Raw genomic sequence first — 26,459 nt, 5'->3', positions numbered from 1 at the left:
GTGAAAGACGACATGATAAAAGAAGAGTTTTTATTTTGTAAGCCTCTTACAACAACAACTAAGGCAGCTGATTTGAAGAAGCTTGTGGATGACTTCTTCAGAGACAACAACCTTTCATGGGATATGGTTTCTGCAGTTTGTACGGACGGAGCTCCAGTGATGCTGGGAAGAAAGTCTGGTTTTGGCGCGCTAGTAAAAGCCGACGCACCGCACATCATTGTTACGCATTGCATTCTGCACAGGCATGCGTTGGCAACAAAAACCTTGCCGCCCAAAATGGCAGAAGTATTAAAAATTGTAGTGGAATGTGTGAACTATGTGCGCAATAGTGCTCTGAGGCACCACATCTTCAGTGAGCTGTGTAAAGAAATGGGCTCTGAATTCGAGGTACTTCTTTACCATTCGAATGTTCGGTGGTTATCCCGGGGACAGGTGCCGAATCGTGATTTTGCCATGTGTGTGGAATTAGCCCAGTTGTTGCAAGAGCACCAACATTGTCATGCAGATTGCTTCAAAGATTCTGAGTTCATTCTCATTTTAGCATACATGGCTGATATATTCGCAGCTCTCAATCATCTAAATCAGCAGATGCAGGGTGGTGGAGTTAACATAATGGAAGCAGAAGAAAACCTGAAGGCTTTTCAAAAAAAGTTACCGTTATGGAAACGACGCGCAGAGAACAACAACTTCGCAAACTTCCCCCTTCTGGACGACTGTGTAAGTAAGATCGAAGATGTGTGTGGACTTGGAGACATATCTGTACCCATGGAACTGAAGCAAACAATTGCCACGCACTTAGATGAGCTTGTGAAGTCTCTCGATGGATACTTCCCAACAAGAGCATCATATCCAGCATGGGTGAGACAGCCGTTCACGTTTGCTATTGAGACAGCCGATGCCAACGATGAACACCTCGACGAAATCATTGAACTTCAGCAGAGCCAGGTTCAACAGCAACTCTTCAGAACAACAACGCTCTCAACATTTTGGTGTCAACAAATGGAAAAGTATCCAGTTATTGCTAAGAAAGCCCTGGATTTTTTTGTACCATTTGTTACAACATGTCTTTGTGAGCAATCGTTTTCGAGGATGCTGGACATAAAAACTAAGAAAAGGAACAGACTTTGCTGTGAAAATGACACGAGACTGGCACTTTCCAAGGTGAAGCCACGCATATCTGAACTGGTCTCTCAAAGGCAACAGCAGAAGTCACACTGAGGTAAGTTGTTTTGAGTTCATGCACTGTGTTGGTTTTGTTATTTGAACAAGGTGATATTAATGCACAATTCATTTCGTGCACCAGTAAAAATAATCATATTTTATTTTTTACTAAAGAAGGGTTCAGTGAATGAGCATATGAAACTGGTGGGGTTCGGTGCCTCCAACAAGGTTAAGAACCACTGCATTAGAGACTTTAACTCCATCGTGTTTTAGCTAGCAGCTATGGATGTAACTGAACTGCGGAAGCTCTGCATGGACAAGACGTCAAAAACTCTAAAACACAAAAGACTTCAAAAAACAGGACACACTTCTTTCCTGCAAATAAATGTTCACAGTTGATGCCAACACCTAGGCTTCTTCAAGGGATGTGCTCCTGGCTGCAAAGCATTGCGCCTTCAAATACAAAATTTGGTCTTTACTGGTGAGTGTTTATGTAGACAAATAAACTTGTTGATATATGTAAATAAATATGTAGATGCATAAATTTGTTTATATTCAGTACAACTTACATGGATAATGTTTGCTTCTGTTAGTTGAAAAATATGAGAAAAGCCCCTTGAGAAAATAATCGTGAATAAAATCGCATTTGAAGAAAAAAATCACAATTAGATGACTTTCCAGAATTGTTCAATCCTACAAGGGTGTCAAAGGATTTAATTTCCTTGTATGTAAAAGCAGGTATATACCAGCAGAGCCTAGAGTACCATGGGCATTAAAACAACAACAACAACAGATTTTCAAAGGCTTTTCGCCCAATCTGGTCCAACATGAAGTTTGAAACATCAACCAAAATACAGAGCTTCTTTTTTTTCTTCTGGCCTTCTCTGACTTTCTACAGGTTTCACAAGATGGCAAAGAGTGAGGCCCATTCTCTTTTAAGTTAGCTGGGAACGTGTTACTCAGGGGGGTATCCTCTACCACCTGCACATATCAATCACACTTCTGCTGGGCTCCAGTACAGAAAAAAAAGAGGAAAATGGGTTTGGCTCTCACTCTGTAAGGGAGACAAAATGGCCGGAGCTGCCCCTGCGCTGGCATACCACTCTGACTAAATACTGCTTTGTTTTGCTAAGGGTTTTAATCAAAGCAGCCTCCTGTTAGGGAAAGGTAAAGGTATTTTTTCGACACCTCAGCATTAGCCTTGGCATGGAAATGCTGTTCACTCAGCCGGTGGTCCTGCGTTTTCTCCTGAACTTATTCCTCTATCCAAGCTCTAACACATCTCAAAATCGGCAGTTTTATTGACACAACCTATTTGACACAAGGTACAAGGTGTACTATTTTTCTTCCTACCTACTTTATAACTGAACAGCTATTCACTGAACTCTCAAGATTAAAAAAGGGTAGAAGTTTCTTTCCAGCCAAGACCATCAAATATTTAGAAAAAGTGTTTTTTACATATCAGTGGTCCAGACCATGTGACATGCATCACTGTTTTTGCACATGTGGGATAGGCGTACAGACAAGTGTGCCCTTGCAGACAAGAGCACCTGTATTCTCTCAGAGGCAGAGGAGTATGAGGGAGAGTGTCTTGTATGTCCCAACAGAATAACTCGTCTACGGTATGAAAGCAAAAAAAAAAGATATAAGCAGAGATGTCTGAGAGTGGCGCCTGCAGAACATCTCTTCATATCTCTCTTTTTCCCGCTTCAATACCCGAAAAGCTTGCTCAATGAGCCGGCTCGGACCATTCCTCTGGGCCGTTTGTCAGAAGGAAAGAGGAAGTCTTGAATAAGCAGAAGAGGTATCACTTGAAAGGGAACATCTCTCTCAGGGCAACAAGAGGAAGGCCAGAATAAAAAGCTGAAAAACTGAAGAGGCAGGCTGATGAACAACGTTTTCTATTTGCACACATTTGCATGAGAAAAGGCAGCGCAGCAGTTCTACAAATTGCCAAACGGACAGGATTATTTGACCTTCGTGTGAGAGGGAGCGCGACAGACTCTGAAGTGGTGTGTGTTGTCAGGATTCGCTGGTAGAGAGAGGAAAACATTTTGATGAGAGACGCCAGGAAGCTGTGGCCCATCGCTGCTGGTCCAATCACAATCCACACACCAACATGGGAAAGAGCAGCAGTGGATGCCTTTCACCATTCATAGACAGTTAGCATTGAAAGGGAGCACGTGTGTGTTCATCTTGCACTGCAGGACTTCTGAACATCAATATGTCAAGTCACGGTGCACCATGCAAAAGATTTCTCAAGTGACTGTGTGTATGTGCGTGCGTGTGGATAACTTCCAATTAGCCCAGATATTACAAAACATCTGTCATTTACAGAAGGCACAATTATGTCTTATGAAGTAAAGTCTGGGCGTCGTGCATCTGTTGGGTCCTAACGGAGCTTCAGTAAATGAAAACCAACATCTGCTAGGAGAAGCAGCCAAGGCCAGCGTACTGCAGTCTGCATCACCCCTTTAGGGTGTTTCAGACTCTCTCCCATGCTCAGGCTGGCACACAAGCTGTGCCGCTATGCTACGACACTATAAAGATGAAACGTGACTAGTCTCTGACAATAACAATGACTATGACAGTCTTGGTCAATACATTTAGTTGTTTTTGTACATTTTGCTTTAATTTATTGAAAGGTAAAATAATTTTTATTGAATTACAGTTCTCCTCCACACCACTAGTCTGTGCTGTGTTCATCGGTCCAGTTCAGCTCCAGTTAGCGCCACCCAACTGTCTCATTTTCAAAAAAGTTGAGTTATAAAGTTTTCAGCATCAAAAGAGTTTGATGTTCCTGAGTAGTTCAAGCCAGCGGTGATGAAAGACAGTTTTCTCTCTTTAAAGGTTCTTTCTCTCATCGCAGCAGAACCATGCCTCAGGCTGTTGAAGCAGTTAAGTTTTCCAGTTGGGCTGAAATTTCAATTTCACTTAAAGGTACAATGGAGGGTAATTTTCTTCCAGGTGGATCATCTGAACTATTGGTCTGCATAATTGTCAATCATTCTGGTGAACCTTTCACGCAAGGCCGTCGTTGATTGTCCTCGAATGTAGCTAAGATTGGGTTTCTCTGTTGCCGGTTTTTTGCTCGACAGGTAAGCTAAAGTTCGGCAAGCTATTTGAAGAAATTTCAGATTAGTTAGAATAAGTTAGCTGCAAGGCCGGCAGCTACTTTTAAACAGACTGTGCGTTCTCTCTCAGGTGCATTTTTTTTTCAAAACGAAGAGAGGTCGGTTCTTTCCTGAAATTCAGAAACATCCTTCGTCATACCTTTAAGTTTACAATTTTCTTTAAATTAAGCTTTAACACAATATTAACAATGAAAGGTAACATTAGTTAAAGGGACTTTATGGAGTTTTGAATTTTTATGCTCGTGATTGCCCCCTCAGGCCAAAAGCGTAACGGCAGCTTCAATAGTAGGCTCGTGCACGAGGCGCGCTGCTGTACGTGCACACTCCTTAACGAAAATAACAGCTGAGACAGTCCCTTGTATGTGTGTGTGTGTGTGTGTGTGTGTGAGTGTGAGTGTGAGTGTGTGTGTGTGTGTGTGTGTGTGTGTGTGTGTGTGTGTGTGTGTGTGTGTGTGTGTGTGTGTGTGTGTGTGTGTGTGTGTGTGTGTGTGTGTGTGTGTGTGTGTGGCCCGGAGGACAGAGGACAGGAGAACGCGCAGCTAATTAATTAAATAATTTGGTTCTGTACCTTTCTCTTCAGCACAGCCAACAAAGGTTTATGATGGGTCAGTCCTCCTGCATGCTCAGATCATTCCCTTCCCTTGCTTGAAAAACTGTTCCAAAATGAAAGTTGAACCCACATCTTTTTTATCTGTAAATTCAATGCCGTTCGGCGAGTCTCAAATAAAAATGTGGGCATCTTACTGTAAAAAAATATACCATTAATGTAAAAAAGAATCTCTAAATAATTATGTTCACATCCAGAATCGAACCCAGGTCTTCCGCACGAAAGTCCAATATCTTACTAGACGAGCTACAGCGCCAGTGACGTCTTTTGTATCTGTAACATTTATATGCTTGATCACAGTTGAAACAACGTTCAAAGAACGGTTTGGAGGGCGATGCCTGAGCGTGAACGCGCATGAAGCAGCCTGCTCGACCCGAGCATCTCTCTTTTTCTGCGATTTTACAGAAAAACAGGCAATCACAGTAAAAATGCCAGGGCTCATTCTACAGGACCAGGGCATTGCAGGAGAATGTATGAAGAAGAAATTTATTATTTCTATACTTGTTTTGGCTGTCACACTTCCATAATGCCCCTTTAACATGACAGGAACTGTCCTGTACCCGGATAATGCCAGTAAAACTTAAACTGAGGAGTTTTACACTCACTGCAGAGGGGATGAATGACCTACGGTAGCGTTCTGTTTTACATCTGGGATATCTCAGTTCGCCTCTGAAAGAGCTGTCCATGGTCTCCACAGTGGAATGCAGTGGATGGGAGGGGTTTTCCAAGATAGAGGTCATCTTCTCCACCATCCTCCTTTCACACATCTTCTCAAATGAATCTAGTAGGCAGCTTAGAACTGAGCTAGCTTTTTTAACTAGCTTGTTCAGTCTCTTTTCTGTCTCGGTCAGTGCTGCCTGCACCCCAACAGACCACAGCAGAGTGAAAAACGGAGCCAACAACAGAACGATAGAAGGATTTTAGCAGCTGGGAATTATCTCTGAAGGACTTCAGCCTCCTCAGGAGGTGGAGGCAGCTTTGGCCCTTTTTATACGGAACATCTGTGTTGTTGGACCAGTTCAGTTTGCTGTCGAAGTGAACACCCAGGTACTTAAAGGTATCCACCACCTCAATGTTTGCTCCCTTGATGTTTACTGGTGAGTGGGGAGTAGCGTTTCTCTGGAAGTCAATCATCATCTTACTGGTGTTCAAGCAAAGGTGGTTACACTCACACCAGCCCATACATTCCATGATGACTGACCTGTACTCCAGGTCATTCCTTTCAGACACACAGCCAACAATGGCCGACTCATCAGAGAACTTCTGCAGGCGACCGCTGCTGGTGTTGTAGGTGAAGTACGAGGTGTAGAAGGTGAAAAGTAAGGGAGAGAGCACTGTACCCTGTCGAGCTCCAGTAATGCACACAAACACCTTAGATGTACAGTTGTGCAGCTTCACATACTGTGGCCTGTTGGTGAGGAAGTTGATGGTCCAAACAGTCAGATGTTCATCCACTCCTACACCCCTTATCTTCTGCTGCAATAAAAACTCAGCCTTAGTTTAGGCTTAGCTCTTTGTGCTGACTTTTTATCGTTTAACTCATTCACTGCCATTGACGACAAAAGTCATCATTTGTCTCTTTCAGCAGACGACACCCAGCTCTGTCTGTCATTTCCACCGGACGACCACACTGTCTCTGCACGAATATCAAACTGTCTCTCTGACATATCAAAATGGATGAAATCCCACCATCTCCAACTCAACCTCTCTACAACTGAACTACTTGTCATCCCAGCAAAACCATCCATACAGCACAATATCTCACTCCAAAATGACTTCCTATCTCTGGCTCCTTCAAAGGCAGTTCTAAATCTGGGTGTTGCGATTGATGAACACCTGACCTTTAAAGATCATGTTACCTCTGTTGCTCGTTCATGCCGCTTTGTGCTGTATAACATATGAAAGATCAGACCATACCTAACACAACATGCCACCCAGCTCCTGGTGCAATCTACTGTCATCTCCCGCCTCGACTACTGCAATGCCCTTCTAACTGGTCTTCCAGGCTGTACTGTGAGACCTCCTCAAATGGTCCAGAACACAGCGGTGCATCTGGTCTTCAATCAGCCAAAAAGAGCACACGTCACCCCTCTGTTCATTGAGCTCCACTGGCTACCGCTAGCATACAAAGTCCGAGACGGTACGGCTCCCATCTACCTGAATCCTCTTGCAAAGGCTTACGTCTCGGCCCGGCCGCTCCGGTCATCACAGGATTGTCGGCTAGCAGTGCCTACACCACGTTCAGGACAATCCAGACTCTTCTCATGCATCGTTCCACAAATGTGGAACGACCTACCAAGCACTACCAGAACAGCGGCTTCCTTTTCAATTTTCAAGAAACTCTTGAAGACCCTGCTCTTCAGAGAGCATCTTCTAAACTAGCACCCTCCCTGCACCTGTCCCCCCTCTCTACTGTCCACTCCTTGTTCCCTCCTCTCCATGATTGATGTCAAGTTGTTGTTATTGTTGTTGTTAGCCTCTGCCGATTATCACTTGTAAGTCGCTTTGGACAAAAGCGTCTGCTAAATACATAAACATCATTTTAAATCCAAATGTTCACTGCCGTCGTCATTTGCATGTTTTTACTGTGTGGGCGTCAGAACGAGCCCCCGCATCGTGAGAACAAACACCTCAGCTCTAAAGCTGATCTTCATCCGCATACGTCACACGTCACATGATCAGGAAGTAGAAAATCCATGTGTTATGAGATCGTTTTGGGCCGCTGCTGTAAAACAAATTGAGGCGCGAACCAGTAAAGCTTCTGCCGATCACAATTCAACAACAAATTATGAAAGAGCGGATAACGTTCGAAATGTGAGGATTCCTACTGATGTAAGAGGCGAGTTTCCTCTTTGTTTTGGTTGTTTTGACGTTGACATCATCATAGAGCGCAACGTTCTGTGACTTAAAAACACAGCGAAAAAGCTGAAAAACGCTGGCAGCGAATGAGTTAACATGGATGGAAAAAATATCTGAAAGTTGCCCCAAGAGGAACTAAAACAATAAAACAGATTTTTTTGAGCAACATTAAGATATTAATGTTCACTTAGCAACTCAGATGGTCGTTAGTAGCTGATGGTGGCTGCAGGTTGGTAACACCAAGGTATTATTATGACTGAACACGAAACTTAAATTTACTTTATATGAAGGAGAACAACAGAAAGTAAACCTTATTCACTTGACCTCAGTTATCCAGCTGTCCTCGTTCTTTCACAATATGAAAAAATCGTACACTTTTATGAAACAAGGACTTTCAAAAGTTAAGAAGAGAGAAAAGTGCGCCAGAATGTGAGATCAAGTAAGATAAAAGGCTCTTTTAAACTGTTCTAATGTGCTGGTGCTGTCACTCGGCAACAGAAAAGAGCAATTTGAAATGATTAACACTTAGACGGTATTAAAGTCATGTCGAGATGCAGGAAGAAAAAACAGAAAGTCCACTTTGTCATCCCTTCCAAGCAGCAACTGTAGTGGTTCCATGTGAAAAGACGACAGGCGTACTCCGGCACTTTGATTGATGAGTGAAATGTGTAGCCTATAATCTGCTGTAAGACCCATGTTTGGATCACACAGAGCCACACAAACCACCTTTAAATTACTGTCAGCGTATAGCAACTCCCATAGAAACAGACACACGTGTCACGACGTCTGCTGCCAGCGAGCACCAACCGACCATTTGTAAAACCAGAGAGTCTCTTTGTGTGTCGTGGTGCTGGTCAAAAAACACACTCACGAGGATCTAATCGCAGACACCACCGAGACTCTGCTCTGCTGAATTTTTACTCGACGATTTGTTTAAAAAGAGAATTTAAACCTCAAGAAACCACATGGATGTCAACAGCATGTGATTTATATTTAGGTTGGCAGCCAGTTTCTCTTCATAAGTGATTTGCCCGCGTGGAGCGCTCCTTTACTCAACGCTGCTGTTTGGTTTGCCTAACAGCCCCTCTTTTCTCAGCTCTACTGCTTCTATGGAGGCCTTATGTTTATGGCTCTCAGACAGCCACCCATGCGACGCGGCACGCAGCGTTACAAGTTACTTCTACTTTCGGTTCCTTAAGTTGACAGAAACGAGTCAAATAAATCTTCAGCTCCCCTGGAAGAGCGACTAATCCAGAAGCTTTACGGCTTCTCATATTTAGAAACAAGCTTTTTAATGCTGGTTTAAACAATAAGGATGAATGTGGTGAGAACTGTTACGGCCTCCATAAAGCTTATCCAGCATGGCCACGGTTTGCTGTTCTGGTGGCTTGTGCAGGAACGACCCACCAGATCATGGCCAGTATTGATGTCTTGTTGTTTCGATTCCTTGAGGGAGAGTAACCCTTCCTGCAGTGGTGAGATGACTTTCATTGTTACTGAAAAAGTAGCCAGGTGTTTCATTTTTTCTTTGAAACAAGACTTTCCTTTAGAAAACACGAGGTCAAGTGTGATGAGTTCAGAAGATGAGATGAAAACCGTCAGCTAACACGAACCAAAATATAATTACAGAGGAGTAAAGCATTTAGAAAATGCAGAACAATCAGATCTTTTTCTGCTATAATTACAGTGACTGCGTTTTCAACAGGGGCATTTTACAACTTGTTCAAACAACACTGCAATGGCTTTTGAGGCACTTGTGAGTTTGTTGTGAAATTGTTGTGCAAATGCTTAAACTGATTATACATGAGACTGTTACACGGCTGCAAAGATAATCCACATCCTGCCAGTGACAGACAGACTCGGGGAGAGTGGGCGGTGATTAACGTGCTAGGACCAGGATGCATTTCTGAGGGGCACTGGGAGGAAACGACGGGCCATTACAGCTCAACTAAGGCTCTGTTAATCAGCCTATTAGAGTTTAATTGAGGGTAGTTAATTAGGAGTCAGTGGGCAGTCGGTGCTTCGGGGTCAGGAGCCGACATGAGAAGTAGCAACCTGAGCCGACTGTTGCTGATCCACTGACCAGTGACTGATTGGCAGGAAAATTGGTCTTAATTATACCTGTCTGTTTCTGCCTGTTTTAAACCTTTTAGGAGCCGTAAATCAACCCCCCACCCCCCCACACCCAACCTCCCAGGCCCAACGGACAAGAGGCCGACTGGGACCGTGCTGCAGCAGAGCAAACACATTTACAGTACGCCCAGACTCAACGTCTCCACGAAAATCATCAGGCGACGGCTCGCCTTTGAGTCGGCAGGCTATTTAAACTGAGTGGAAAACACAATAAAGACGTAGGGAAAAGAGACAAAAGCAGCTTTCTGGCTGAGGTAATGTGTAAGCTCACCTCACACCATCTCCACACCGAGACAACTCCACATCCTAACTGCCCCTCCTTCTCAGAGAGAAGTGGAAAACAAAGATGTGCTTGTCCCCACGTCTTACTCTGCTCTGCATAGGGCCGCGGCTGCCACCAGAAGCTGATTATGGACTCTTTAAAGTTAGATTTGATTTAATGTCCGGCCCCTGCCTCAGCTGGACCACGGGGGCACAGGAATGTGGCTCGCTGCTAAGTTTGGCCCACTTAGCCTGGGGTTAGATTCATCCTGTCTAGGGCCAGGCAGGAGCGACAGAGCCGGGCCACATTCAGCTCTGGGGAATAAACACACTGCATGCACAGGGGCCAAAAATCCATTAAAGGTTCTGACAAAGGCTTGTTTCTTCCCTCAGAATGCAAAACAACATGTGATCCCCCTTAGGGAAATAACTCCTGCGTCTGCTCCCCAAAGGTTTCTGAATCAAGAATAATGCCTTGGCAACTTCTGGCTCGTGTCCTGCCGAGGACACCACGTGCTCCGACAACACATTAGTGTCAATTTGATCAAGACAGTACGACCATTCTGCACAGATGACATTTGTTCTCCAGACTTAGGACATGTTGACTAATAATCGAGACAGGACAGCACCTGTTAGACTGATCAAGGTACAAAAGCAAGCTTGTAAGAAGAGCTCACGAGCCATCAACATTTACGCTACAGACGCTACTGAATGACACTGAATGAGGGCGTCACGTAGCACACTGCCAAATAAGCCTATGTGCACTCACACGCCCCTTTATTAGGCACACCTGTGTAACTGCTGCAACAGGCTGTCGCCAGCATGAAAGCATGGATGCATCCTGCCTTGAATCAATGCTTCATGAAATTATGACACATCTCATCTTTATGTTAATATTGTTTTATTTGATGCACTCCACTTTGAACTGCACCAATCCAGCAACTGCTGCATTTTAATAACTATATTAAAGGTGAATACACCCAATGTTTGCATAAGAATACATTTTGTTTTAAACTCTCAGTGACACACTTTGCAGGGTGGATTTGGCATTTAATTTTTCTTGGCGTCTGGAAAAACATCTCCATCTGCCCCCCTGTATTTGACTTTCTGCCCCCTTTATTTTGGTCCAAGATCATTACTGGGCTGGCCCCATTAAACACCTTCTACACCCCTGCTTAGTAGACTTAATGAAGTATTTTTAAGCCAGTATAAACATGACTGAAACACAAATTTACATATTTGGCATTACTGACCAATATCTTTGATTTAATTTATCTGTTAAGAACATCAAGATGCATTACAGTGAACATTATAATAAAGTACATTTTTCTAGTGCAGAGAGGAGACAACCCATAGAAGCACTGATTTGATCTCATTTCAGAGAAAAATAGAACAGGTCAGATGCACCTAATAAATAAAATTACTAACATAAACTGAGGAATCTGTTTCTTTGCTTCATTGTTCTGGTGCTGAAAATATTACTAATGAGAATCAAAGGAGATACACAGATGAATGCACCTCTTATTTATTATTTGGAAATTAGTGGGTGTGGTTTATATCAATATATTATTTTAAATCTGAAATTGATATGGATTGATCAGAAGTTGCTATGTGTATTGTTTATCTGAAAACTATTTACAGAGCAGCCTCAGAATTGAGATTAATAGTTTTGATCACAACAGTAAAGGAACTATTACAGAACAAGTTTTTCAGTAAAATCAGAACATTAAATATTTAAGTGCATGAATTAATGCATCTGAACTCATGCAGTAGGAACTAGGAAACATGAAATACTAGAACCAGATACAACTTTTTTTTTTATTAAACTGATTTTTTCCTAACGTTTTTGGCATTTTTCCCACACAAAGTTAAACAAAACAATGTTGATTAAGGTGTGTGTGTGTGTGTGTGTGTGTGTGTGTGTGTGTGTGTGTGTGTGTGTGTGTGTGTGTGTGAGAGAGAGAGAGCGAGAGAGAGAGAGAGAGAGAGAGAGAGAGAGAGAGAGAGAGAGAGAGAGAGAGAGAGAGAGAGAGAGAGTTAAAATAATTTTTAAAAACCCGACCGGAGCGGAGGCAGTGACTGACGCAGCACAATTACAGATATTTACGAGTTTTACTCGTTTCATGCTCGTATTCGTCAAAAATGCTTTATCCGTACCGGATACACGTCTGAAATGAGTATCCGGCTCATCCCTAGCTGTAACCACCCTGCCCTGCCTCCTCCTCCTTGCTGCCTGTCGGCTGTGATCACAAGAATAGTTCCTGCTTCTTCGGGAAACAGCGCACACAAAAAAAAATCTATAAAACGGGATCTTGTACGCGTGGCGCTAAGATCTCAGCCTTGGCGGGCCGCCACAGCTACAGCTATGTAAGGGAAACACTGTATAATGGAACTTAATTAGAAAAATATTGTGAATTGAACAGAAATCCCAATTTCTCATCGAAAAATCGCATTTCAATCTTTTCCTGAACTCGTTCAGCCCCAACAGACAATTCTATGTTTGGAGGCTAAGCTAGCTGCATGCAGCACTTCCCGATGCTTCTACAATGACAGTGTAAAGACAAACTGAAGTAAAATGTTTAATGAATTAGCATTTGCAGGAATCACTATCAAATGTTCAGGTAAAAGGTCTCGCTGTGACTAGCCGTTAACTTGTCAATCCTTTTTGTCCAGAATGGTGCCACTCAAGGACATTTCTGCAAATCTAAGACATTACAACATTCCACATCAAAGGAACTAAACTATTCCTTTATGATGATTCACTGCTTCAGATGATGACAGCTCATGCATTAGTGAAAAGTTCAGTGTGTTGTTGAATAATCCTAACCTCCATTTTCCTAATTATTCTGTGTTTACATAAACATGGCTGAAGTCTGGACGCTTTCCTGCTGGTTTTCCACGTCTCTGAAGGCTCATACGAGTCCAGAACGTTCCAGTGTAAGTTTATTTTCAAGTAGTTGTTGCTGCTCGACCTCTGTGACCTGGGAATGTTTGCAGTGGATTTACAAGGCGGCGTTTACAACAGCAGCCCAGGCGTCTCTGTTCCCCTCCCATGTCGACACTTGGAAGTTCACACAGAGAAGATTCCTCAGATGGATATTCTGGGACAATAATTCGCCCAAAGAAAGTGGAAGGTCATCGTTTGTTGGCATCAAATATTTCTATCAGCACCAGCATCCCCCAGTGTGAAGACAGGCTGATTATAGAAAAGTGGGATTTCATTTACATGGCAAACAGATCAAATAAAACCAGGTCTACAGAGCAGAGCTGAGCAGAATCCAAACCCACTTATGAAATCCTGACAGAGTCAATGTTGGAAAACCCTGACAAGAGTGAATTTTTATGTTTTTTTAAGCGTGTCGAGAGGAGAGAGAGAAAGCAAACACAGCTCAAGGTTTTATGAGAAAAGTGTCCATCTGAACAATGAGGTATTCATGCGCTGATTCATAGCAGCCTGTAGCTCGGTAAGAGGACAGCCATCTGCTATCTCACTCCCCCGCTAAGAGCCCGTTATAGGATGATCCGTGGATCATCGTGCACATGTTAGATCCATACAGACTCACTGGAACTAACACCTCTGCTACAGGAAGACAGAGTGCAGCTCCATGCCTCCATGGGTGAATCGCACCACTCCATGTAGTGTGGCTCTCCTGTCACACACCTCATGATCCTGCAGTGTGGGCTGGTCTCAAAGTGTGTATGCAAAGCAGAATTTCTTTTGAAAAGGTTGGTGATCATGTTGGAAGGAAGACATGATGTGCTTCTTTCTTCTCAGCCATGTTTCTATGAGCATCCCGCCACCAAACCGAGCACGGTGGCGTTTTGATCACGGATTTGATTCTTCAGCTGGTAACTGGAGCTTTTAGCAGCTTTGTTTGTTGTAGCACGCAGACGTTTACTGCCAGATAAAAAAGAAATGGAATTTTTTAAATGAACATGGCGGGGTATTTATTAGCTCTGTTGCCAGATGGAGCTAAAAGCAGAGTGAAAACTGGAGATGCATTCTTCAGAGGGTGGTTACAAACACGACACCAAATACAAGCCAGCACTTAACACTGAATATAGAAACATAAGGAGGTGGTAAAGCATCGCTACAAAAGCTCACAAAAAGATCTGTCAGACACTTTTTTAAGTCAAAAACAGGTAAAAGATTGACAAATGTGTGTAGTTTTATGCTAATTTGTAAATATTGCCTTTTATTTACACTTATAGAAGCTTTGAGAAGACTAGAAGTCACAAAAAACATCTAAATAATCAACAACCTGGTAAATAATTGTAATAAATAAATAAACTGTTAGAGATCGGCTGGACCGGACTCTAATTTAGTAAAAGATTCAACATTTCTGTAAGGAAGGCAAATCAAAATCTTCCGTTCATGTGAGAGAAGTACAGTCATCTGATGATGGAAAATGATGGAGTAGCTGCTCTTTTAACACATTCTCACACCTGAATCATGGAAAAATGCCACTGGGTGACCAAGCTGTGTCAGAGCGTCCTTTTCTGACTGCCATGGTAAAACCACCGAATTCTGACCTGTATGCAAAACTTTGTTCCACTTGTAACGGCCCTCTCCAACACGGTTAAAGGGAACTTTAGAATGAACAACAGGGTTAAGGTTAGGACGGGGGTGAGCGGAAGGTTAAATAGCAAGAGTTTAGGGGTTAAATTGGGGCAGCAGTAGCTCAGGTGGTAGAGCGGGTTGCTTCATGATCGGCGGGGTCATGGGTTCGATTCCAGCTCCCGCCAGGGGTATCCTGCTGTTGTGTCCTTGGGCAAGACACTTCACCCAACTTGCCTGTGTTAGTGGTGGTCAGAGGGGCCGACGGCGCCAAATGGCAGCCTCACCTCTGTCAGACCTCCCCAGGGCGGCTGTGGCTACAAGTAGCTTACCATCAATAGCAGTGTGTGAATGTGAGAGTGTGTGAAAGCGTCTTTGGGTGTCTAGAAAAGCGCTAAATAAGTTCAATAAATTATTATTATTATTAAATGTCGGTGAAAGGTGCATTTTACCGTGGGCATCAGAAAACGACGCTCTGGCACAGCGCATTGGCTGCTGACACGTTCCCAACACATCGGGAACAAACGCTTGGTCACCCAACGCCCTTTTCCAAAAATGAGTGTGAGAATGTGTTGGCTCTTTGGTCAAGATGTCTAAGTGTTCGTGTGGGGAATGTCTTTATGATACCCCCATATTACTGTTGGCTAAAGCCCAGACAACACTGCACTTTTCGGCCGTTCTGGATAAATCTATCCTCCTAAACAGAATCGTGACATAAAAAGTGAACGTGGGGGTGATTTGCAAGTCTGTGGCCATCCAGTGTGATCGGCTCTGTGACAGCTTAACGAGCACTCTCATGACCAAAGTCAGTCACCAACAGTCTTCAAGTACTGCTTGAAAACCTACTCCAATAATCGACCAGTGAAAATACACCCAGGGATTGACAGAAACAACTAGTGACGACCCACATGGGGTCATGGGATGGAATCTACGGTTGTCTTTCACACTTTCTCCACATGCCATTGGACAACAAACAACCTAACATACTCACCACTATGGATGTTAGTCAATGGGGCAGTCCACCATACACTGCTGAAGAGGTTGCAATACACAATTTTTCTAAATAAAGGACTTAAGTACCTCTATCTGCTCTTAATTCAAAGAAAAGCCCAAATCTAATAGTCTAAAGTTGATGCCAAATCCGTTTCAAACCAGCCATCGCCATCTTTGCAGTTCCACCATCATCCCGCCCACCAAATCGATACAGAGCTGTGATTGGCAAGACTGTTCAGGCCTGTTGAGGCTCCTGTGGAACGTGGCTAGACTGATATGAAGCTAAGGTACTACGACACCAAACAGTTCTAGCAATTTTTTGTGTTTTCCAGGGCTTATTAGCTGTGGCCACCATCTTGAATTGTGTTTAAAAGTTGTAGATGAACAATCAATGATGTCGTTCTGAGTTTTGAAAGTTTAAGTAGTTTGAGTAAAATGTTTGCATGAATAAACTTTAAATTACCCATAAAGCATATCATTATACACTTTTTGTTGACATTTTACTCTAAATTTTTGAAGTGTTTGACAACCTCTCAGTATCAGCCACTGTGTTTTCTGAATCTTACATCTAATAATAATCTGACCCAATTACTGAATCCTGATTGACTGATTTTTATTTGGAACACAAATAGTCCCAAAATATATATATAATACAAGAATGCAAAACAAAAAACCCAAAAGGAGTAAAAAAATGTGTTCTCATTCAGCTAAGTACAAAGCTTCAGCTTATACCTTACCATTGTCCCTGAGTGATAGTATGTTGATAAGTACATGGAAGCTAAAGCTTGGTTTATGCTTGACGCATTCAATTTCTGCTTGGTGACGCGGATCGCGGATGGAACGCGCTTCACAACTCGCAGCGTTTATGGTTCATGCGGCTTGTCTCTGCGGTGAGCCAATATTCTCCCAAACTGTAGGGGGCAACATGGAGCTCTACAGCATGCATCCAACACTACACCATAGTAGAAGTAAAATTTACTGTTGTTTACAAGATGGCATTCCAGCATTTTTTAACAGCGTCCTCGTCTTTTCCGACAGTGCGAGCTATTTCTCTCCAAGAATTATGTTTATGTTTATTTATTTAGCAGACGCTTTTATCCAAAGCGACTTGCAATTTATAACCTATAGGGCATGTTGTGATCTGTGGGGGAAACCGGAGTACCCGGTGGAAACCCACGCATGCATGGGGAGAACACGCAACTCCACACAGAAAGGCCACAGCCAAGCCGAGTTTTAAACCTGCAACCTTCGTGCTGCGGGGCAACAGTGCTAACCACTGCGCCACCATGCAGAATTATTAACAACATGTTGATCACGGTGATCTTTGAGAGATGAATCATACAAATTTCTGTATTTAGGAACCTCTACCATACTAGTTCTTGCCAGTCCGCCATGTTTTTCCGCGTCCGACCGTCCGCGTGGTTAGAAAATTTCCTAGGTGCGCAGTGCGGAAAGTTTGGCCCGTGCGGAGGCGCAGTGGAGGGGCGTGGTTGTTAAAATGATGCAATTTTGCTGTGCGGACCTCGCGGACGCATCAAGCAAAAGCCAAGCTTTAGTTATTAAGGTTCTGTGTTCTGCATACAGAGCTTAAATCGGGCACAGTTGCAGGCTGTGGCTTCAACCCACAGCTTCAAAACATGAACACGAAACTTCCTGTTTGGGATTCATGTTATATGATTGCGTTTTGCAAACCACAGACTTCTCATACACAATCACCTGAGGTTAAAGATGCAATCTACACAACAACAAACGTCAGGTGACGTTTCTGCTGATGGGGTAAAAAAAAAACATGACAGGGAACTTTTGACCTTTAGAAACACGAACCGTTTCAACTATCAGTTTTCAGTCCACAGGAAAAAAAACAAGGAGAATCATCTCTTGTGCTTTGGTGCATTTTCTATTTCAGTGGATAAAGGATTTGTTTTGTTGAGTTTTCGAATAACCCCTAACCTCTTGAAAGGAAAAGAACACTTAACGTGAAGCTTTGCTACCTCCTCAGGCTCTTCACGGCCTCTCCACAGTTGGAAGTGTCTTCTGGTGGAGAGGTTTTGTGACTACAGCAACAATAGATGGAAAACAAGAGGGAAGATTCACCTTGTGGCACAATCTGTACTTTCTTTACCGTCAAACGGTAAAGAAATAAATATTATCCAAGCATGAATACAAGATGCCTTCTCAGGTAACTGAATACAGCAACATCTGGGCCATTAACATGATCTAGAACTTACACACGCCCAGACAAGTGCATGAATGAACGCTCATAAAAACAAGACGGCAAAGCTGCATGTAAAACACACAAGTGTGTGTGTGTGTGTGCATTATTGACACATCAGCTCACGTATCAGGCTGGTTGGATACGTGTAGGTCTGAGGACTATAACCGAAAACAAACAAGCCTGTCGCAGAGTTTACAGCCACGTTGCTTTGAACTGCGGCTCAAGGCTCGAGTCAGAGGAGCTGTGGCGTTTTCTTGCATGCAGTCGGCCTCCAACAGGAGAAAGAGAACAACACAGCCCAGATGTTATCCTTTCTTGTAAACACTCTCCACAAACATCTCTGTGGCCAATGCACGGCTCTGAAAAAAGCATGCTCTGGGGGCAATTTCTCTGAGGTTTAACAAGAAAGCCTGCGACAAACCATATTTGTCATCCTGCGGCACGTGGTAATACACATTTGTAATCCGCACAAACCCCTCATTTGAATGCAGGCATTGTGTAGAGTTCTAGTTGTTGTGTAAAAGCAGCCTTTGTGATGCTGAGTAGTTTAAATCATCCCTGGAGTTGACCTCAGGGTGAGCTGGCCTTTCCACACAAGACTCTGTTTAAAGGCGAGAGGCAGCTCCGTCAGAATGGATTTTCTAGCTAGGAAGCCAACATGGGGGCTCTCTCTCAGTCAGAGGAACCAAAGACAGAAAGCCTCGCCTCAGGTTTATCTTAACCCATCTCCACTGATGCCCTGCGCAGCAGCAAGGCCTTCGACTATCTGTTTATCTGTAGAAGTATATGTTGAAACGGAAGCTGTCGGCGGGGTTTACCCTCTGGAATCAAAATAAAACCACAACATCCAAATCCTCCTCTCACATGTCAGATGCTTCACTCTCAGCTGGAGCTCCAAAAGCCTCTGACATGCTGGCCACACACTTTCATCAAGCACTTCAGGGTTGGACACATACCTCAATTATCCTGTCGTGGATCTGGAGGCCTCCGTCCTTGTCTGCCGGACCTTTTTCAACAATCTTAGAAACAAAGATCCCTTCGTTTGAAGAGCCGTCATTGTCATCCTAGAGGAAAGATCAATGTCATTTTCTCAAAAGCAATATTGATACGGTGTTCATATTATTGACAGGGATTCCATCAAAACCTAAAAACCAACTTCAAAATGACATTTTCATCCAGAACTGCAGATCAGTCACAGAATAAACGGTACTGTAATATAAATCACCAACTACAGCATTTTAATGATTCATTTGTAATTTGGGGTCAGGTCGCTGGGGCAGCAGCCTAGGCAGAGAGACCCAGACTTCCCTCTTTCCAGATACTTGGACCAGCTCCTCCGGGGAAATCCTAAGGTGTTCCCTGGCCAGCCGAGAGACATAGTCCCTCCAGCATGTCCTTGGTCTTCCTTTGGGTCTTTTCCCAGTTAGAGATGCCCGGAAAACCTCACCAGGGAGGCGTCCAGGAGGCATCCTAATTAGATGCTCGAGCCACCTCAACTGGCTCCTCTCGATGTGGAGGGGCAGCGGATCTACCCGTAGCCCCTCGCGGATGACCCTACTTCTTACCCTATCTCTAAGGGAGAGCCCAGTGGAGAAAACTCATTTTGGCCGCTTGTACCCGCGATTTTATTCTTTCAGTCACTACCCAAAGCTCGTAACCATAGGTGAGGGTTGGAACATTGAGCGACCGGTAAATCGAGAACTTTACCTTCACTTTCAGCTCTCTCTTCACCATGACAGACCGGTACAACGCCCGCATCAATGCAGCCACAGCACCAATCCGCCTATTGATGTCACGCTTCATCTTTCCCTCACTCCACCAGCTCAGTGGCTTAGTGGTAGAAACTGGGAGATCAGGGTTCGATTCCTGGTCGGGTCATACCAAAGACTTAGAAAAAATGGGACCCAATGCCGGGCTGCACAGTGGTGCACTGGCCTGGGGTCTTTCTGCATGGAGTTTGCATGTTCTCCCTGTGCATGCGTGGGTTCTCTCCGGGTACTCCGGCTTCCTCCCACAGTCCACAAACATGACTGTTAGGTTGATTGTTCTGTCTAAATTGTCCTTAGGTGTGAGTGTGTGTGCATGATTTTTGTCCTGTGTGTCTCTGTGTTACCTTGCAAAGGACCGGCTCTCTGTCCAGGGTGCACCCCGCCAGATTGCCCGTTGACCACTGGAGATAGACACCAGCACCCCCGCGACCCTACATGGACAAGCAGGTTCAGAAAATGGATGAATGGATAGGACCCAATGCCTCCCTGCTTGACACTCAGCATGAAGGGGTTGGATTGGGGGGGGGTTAAACCACTTCTGGTGGTCAGCTTCCTGAGCAGCTCACAGCTCACCGCCCCCCCAGGGGATGGGTCAAACGTGGAGAACACAACACACATCAGTGTGTGTGACAACAAATGAGACTTGAACTTTAACTCATGAACAAGACCCCGAGACGCTTGGGGCAGGATCTCATCCCTGACCTGGAAAGGGCATTCTACCCTTTTCCAACTCAAAGGGTATAGAGTTGGTCCAGCGTTCCACGGCCAGGACGAAAACCACATTGGTCCTCCTGAATTCGAGGTTCAACAGTCCGACAGACCCTCCTCTCCAGAATCCCTGAATATACTTTATCAGGGAGTCTCAGCAGTGTGATCCCCTTCTAGTTGGAACACATCCTGCTCTCCTCCTTTTTAAATATGGGGACCACCACCCCAGTCATCAGCTTGATGGCATCCCTAGCAGTCGGTGTCCAACAGCGGGTTTGGGGATTGCCACCACAACAGGAACCAATGAGACTGCGGCCGCAGCTCCAATCGGCCGCCTCGACAATGGAAGCACAAAACATGGCCCACTCAGATTCTTTGTCCCCGGCCTCCCCCGGAACATTTTGGAAGTTCTGTCAGAGATTATTGAAACTTCTTCTGACAAGAGACTCAGCCAGATGTTCCCAGCAGACCCTCACCATATGTTTGGGCCTGCCAGATCTGACCAGCATTCTCCCCCACCATTGAAGCCAACTCGCGACCAGGTAGTGGTCAGCTGACAGCTTCGCCCCTCTCTACCTGAGTGTTCAAAACAAGCGGCCGCAGATCAGATGAAACAACAACAAAGTCGACCATCGAGCTGCGGCCTAAGGTGCCCTGGTGCCAAGTTCATTATGGGCAATCCTTCATAAATAATTAAATAATAATATCTTATTTAAAGCTCTACACTAACATCACATTAGAATAGCACAGATATTTATGTGGATTCTGTGGTTGCTTACATGTGAGCAAGTCGCCAGCGGCAACAGCGACTTGCAGCACTTCCTGTGTATAAAGGTGCTAAGAGCAAAAGGAAGATAATTTAATACCTTAAGGCAGTGAAAACAATGTCTGCACGAACAGGTGTAAAACCTAAAGGTTATTTAAAGGAGCCTGCTCTGGATAGCTAACACGTGTCTGTCTGCATGAACTCACATCAAAGTGGATGCCTTAAAGCAAGGGGAATTAATACTTCCTGCCAAAGAAACGCAGGCTCAATCATTAAGATCTCGTGATGCGATTACGTGTTTAAAGAGGTGAATGGTGCGATAATAGAACCAGGTTTTACAGTAAGCCTGTTGTAATGAGACACAAAGGGACATTAGGGCATCCAGGCATTGTCAGAGAGAGCCCTGCATACCTGGCAGAAACGAACGTTCATGATGTCATTTTCTGCCCAACTGCACAGCTGCTCAGCAGCTTCAGTCAGTTGTGAAACACTGTTGACCTACCATTACAACCCACATATCAGCAGTTCAGACAAGCATTTAACAGACCTCTACACTACCATCTGTTATTTTTGTCTTAGCTTCATTTAGCTGTTGCTGGTATTAATGACTGTAAATAACCACATTTAAACACACACTTCAAATTACTAATGCTTTTAAAGTTGTGAGAAACTCGTTTAACCAATACTGTTGCAGAGGTCTCTGGTAGGAATGAATGCCTTGCAAGTCGTACTTGGGTCAAAAAAAGCCCGAAAGCCCTTGGATCAGCGTGGACAAGTCTGCTGCAGCAGAGAGTGGCACAACATGGCAGGACTTAGAGTCTTATTTCCTGGTATTTGGACATCTCGGCTCGGATTTGATAACAGAGACATGACTCTACCACTGACTTGCAAAGTGGATGTTTAATCTCTGCAAATAACACAAACCTGGAGGAGTTTTTCTGTGCGGTGGTGTTGCTAATGCTAACAGTTAGCTTCAACTGGTCGAGACGCTCCTGGACGCTAAACCAACAACAGCCTTCCCTGTTGTTAGTCAACATGGGTGAGTCCATGAGTGTTAAGTGACAGTGTGACGTAGATCTGTCAGGATTTTCAAATCCTAGAGTTTCTATGTCTATTTTCTATTAGAAGCTAATGCAGGAGACTATTTTCATGTCCAGCCCACATAGACAGCTCACACTATAATCAGATATAGTCATTAAAAATGTGTTTGTTTTTTTCAGTGTTCCACATCTTCAAATAAATTGTAAAAGAACCACTGTGGAATCTTGAAGACTGAAAATGTTATAACATGATAACAACACTCAGTAGTTGTGGATGCACTCCAATTAGCTCATTGGTCCTGTTGGAGGTAAACATAATTCTTCCAAACAAAGGCCGTTCACCAAGCTAGCTACGTTGCAAACTATAGTTATTTATGCATTTACACAGTGCGTGTGTGCATGTGCGCGCATGTATGGTTTTGTGTGTGTGCACGCATGCTTTTATGTGTGTATGAGTGTGCGTGTGTTTGTGTGTACTTGTGTGTGTGTGTGTGCATGCGTGAACAGAGACAGAGGTTGGTAAAAAGAATCAGAAAAGATTTTTTTAGAAAATTAAGGAATGTCGTTAATTAACTTCACCTGAGCAACAGTAACTTCACCTGAGTAACAGTAACTTCACCTGAGTAACAGTAATAGGATGAACCTGTGTATGTGGACCGGTAGCCATCACTTAGAGAGTCGGCTGTCTAAGGCTCTTATTATCAGCAGCAGCTTTAGCCAGCCACATATCTTGAACTCCAGACCCTGCAAGGCTATATCGTGGTGTAACTAAGTGAAAAAACATGACTTCTTGTTATTTGGATGAAGTGACCCTTTAACCCTGCTGCTACGAGCGGACCTTAACATTAGCTTTAACTTTAGATGCTTCCTTGGCCTAAAGGCTTGACCCTGTTCCACATAAGGTCCTAAATCTTGACATGTTAAAGAGAAGAATGGAGAAGACTGCATCAAAAACGGCAGCCATGACCCCGGAGTCAGAGCTAAATCGGAGGTAACAGCTTTATTTGTAGCTCTACAAATGGCATGAAGCGTGTCCTCTGCACCTGCTGAGGTCTGCAGCACTGCAACAGGAGAAAGGAGATCTTCAATTAGAGGTTTCTAACTACTCCCCAGTAATTATCAACAGCTAGAATATGCACATTTCTGCTATTTGTGCAGTGCATTTTTAAACAAGCTCACAACTGTTACCTGATATTAGGCTACCATCTTAAATAATTAAGACACACCACAGAGCTCTGTTTATCCAGTTTTCTTTTGTGCTCCATCACAACTCTGCACCTGTCTAGCTCCCCCTTTTCACCTTGCTATTGTACACATCAACCCCTCTTTTTGCACGACTATTACCTCCCAGACAGCACCAAGAAATCAGACAGAGATGTGAAAAATGACAAGAGAATGAGCTTCACTAACAAAGCAACACTAGTCTGACAGCTAGAGGAAACATGCACGAGGGGGATGGTAGATGATATACCAATAAATAATTTATCTCACACACACACACACCACACACACACACACACACACACACACACACACACACACACACACACACACACACACACACACACACACACACACACACACACACACACACAGCTAATTTAAGGACAAGTGAAAAAGAAAGGTCACGACTAATCTTTGGTAAAAAAAAATGGCTCTGCACTTATTTAAATTGAATAAAATTCATATCTAAAAATCCTAGAACACACATATTCTGGGCTGCAGGGAAAACAGGAAACAGATGTGTAGCTAGGGCTCTACTGGAACTAGATGTAAACATCTGACTTTAATTGAAGATGCTGAGGGGACAAATTACACATTTAACACATGTGAAGTGTTATTTTACTAAAGGAGGAACTTTTGTTGGTTGTCACGTGAAACACCTATGTGTGTGTATATATATATATATATATATATATATATATATATATATATATATATATATATATGTGTGTGTGTGTGTGTGTGTGTGTGTATATGAAGGATTTTAGAATGAATAATTATCATTTAAGGATTTTCAGGATGATTTAAAAGCACGTAAATAGAATATTATTCTGTTAAACTGAAAAACTCAGAATTTCAGTAAAAATTGCCGCTCAAGTTGAGATATCTTTATTGAACTGCTGAAATTTTATGAATAAATCACATAAATACACATTGTTTGGGTGAAAAGTTGATAAAAATAGGAAAACCTGAATTGTTAGAGTAAATAACACATATTATCTCCATGTAAATGAGGGTGAAGTGCAAAAAAGCAACAAACATGTGAAGGTTTAAAAACAATGTTTACATAAAAAAGTCAAATCACTGAAAGTTGTAATCCACTTTGATGTTGGCTCTGCTCAGACTGGATCAATCCGGTCTGAACTAATCTGTTTGTACCAGACTGACTCTGGGCTGGCAGCAGGGCAAGGTTACAAACTATAAAACTTACCACTGAAAACAGAGAAATTTAGAACATTTTTCTCTTTTTGGCTTAATTTTGATGAACTCTGACTTGACATCTGGACACCCAGACGGTCGGGTTTGGTCCTGATGAAACCGCTACACCAAGCATCAGCCTAATAAAGCCTCAGCTGCTGCAGAGCCTCATGTGTGGAAAATAGAACGGTAAGGATGTGGAGACATTTTCAGCTCTTCACTCAGCAGAGCACGCGGCATTGTTAATGAGTTTTACCCAATAGCCCAAAGGTAGGAAACGCAGCGACTGTGAAAGGTTCAGGCAAGGATACAAGACCCTTTCCTCTGTGTTTACCTCACCACTAAAATCTCCTCAATTAAAGACAAACAACTGTGGTCAGAGCCATAATCCCAGATATAACTCCAATAAATGTAATTATAGCTGCTTTTCCCTTTTTATCTGGAACGCCAAATCCACTAAACCAGACCGATGTATAAACACAATCAAACTTGGCAGTTAAGTTCATCAACTAAAAAGCTGTCTGAACTGTGTCCGTCAGTAGAAAGGAGGCTCAAGTCCTCCGCTGAAACACGACGCTTGGCTGATCGCTGGAAAGAATGAAACATCCCAAATGCTCAGCTTTCATACCGTGCACAGCCTTCCTCCTACGATGTTAAAACCCAGAGATCCACCCTCACGGAGAAGGACAGCTGTCACATTTGTAGTCTGGTCTTCCTGCAGACAGACAGGAAAAGAGATGTGAACCAAACCATAACCAGAAAGGAAGATATGAATGAGTCTAATGTTGATTCAGAAATGGTTTTTCATGCTTACGAGGTTCTAACAACCACTGAAAGAACAGGACAATCAACCCACTATGAAATAGTGTCTGAGGTCTTTCCTCCTTCACATGGTGCTAACACCCACCTGCATGCTCCAGACCAACTAACTGTTTTACTGAGGAGCTCCATCTTGTTACTGATGAGTTAATCAAGTTCATGTAATCAGCAGCATCCTCTGTTCCTGGATAGGGTGTTAAAGGTGTGGTTGACAGAAAAAACCTTTTCCACAGATTTTTTCTGATAATAATCGGTTACTCTGAGTTTTTCAAGCAGGCTGAACATGAAAATAGTCTCCTACACCTATGTCCTGTGTTAGTTTCTGATAGAAAATAGATGGTGAAATGCTAGGATTAGGGCTGAACAATTCTGGAAAATAATCTTTTTTCTTCAGTATTGCAAATGCAATTACAGTCACAATTATTTTCTCAAGGGGCTTTTCTCACATTTTTCAACTAATGGATGCAAAAAACAATCTATGTAACTTGTACTGAATATAAACAAGTGTATGTATCTACGTATTTATCTACATATCATATCAACAAGTTTATTAACACTCACCAGTAAAGACCAAATTTTGTATTTGAAGGCGCAATGCTTTGCAGCCAGGAGCACATCCCTTGAAGAAGCCTAGGTGTTGGCATCAATTGTGAACATTTATTTGCAGGAAAGAAGTGTGTCCTGTTTATTGAAGTCTTGTGTGTTTTAGAGTTTTTGACGTCTTGTCCATGCAGAGCTTCCATAGTTCAGTTACATCCATAGCTGCTAGCTAAAACACAATGGAGTTAAAGTCTCTAAAGGTTTTCTAGCTTTACTAAAATATCTGTCTGTATTAATTTGATTAATGGCAGTTTTTACTTTTTATTAGACTCCAAATGTAATAATTTGGCACGTTCCTAATTCGTAATTTGTAAGAATGTAACTGGTGATATTAGCATTAGCATCCCTATGGGTTTTGTATATTAGCATTGTGCTAACCACTCACTGTCAGTCAATTCACAGCCTTTGCGATTAG

General features: G+C 43.2%; 1 protein-coding gene across 4 annotated transcripts in view; it reads right to left on the bottom strand.

Annotated features, from left to right (window-relative positions):
* Window positions 1–26,459, bottom strand: part of pdzrn3b (PDZ domain containing RING finger 3b) — a 188,603-nt gene that overhangs the window by 144,052 nt on the left and 18,092 nt on the right. The window contains exons 2-3 of one of the 4 annotated variants that reach the window (XM_015959940.3): window positions 25,254–25,340; window positions 18,878–18,985 (exon numbers count right to left, since the gene is read on the bottom strand). The exons of 1 other annotated variant lie outside the window; for it this stretch is intronic. In XM_015959940.3, coding sequence (XP_015815426.3) covers window positions 18,878–18,985; window positions 25,254–25,340 — 195 coding nt within the window. The remainder of the gene's footprint in view (window positions 1–18,877; window positions 18,986–25,253; window positions 25,341–26,459) is intronic. 2 more of the 4 variants (XM_054748449.2, XM_054748444.2) reach the window with 2 other exon arrangements.

The sequence above is a fragment of the Nothobranchius furzeri genome, chromosome 3 (assembly GCF_043380555.1).
Source record: "Nothobranchius furzeri strain GRZ-AD chromosome 3, NfurGRZ-RIMD1, whole genome shotgun sequence".
NCBI classification, from domain to species: Eukaryota; Metazoa; Chordata; class Actinopteri; order Cyprinodontiformes; family Nothobranchiidae; genus Nothobranchius; species Nothobranchius furzeri.
Note: the sequence above shows the minus strand (reverse complement) of the source record. Positions and strands in the feature narration are given on the sequence as shown.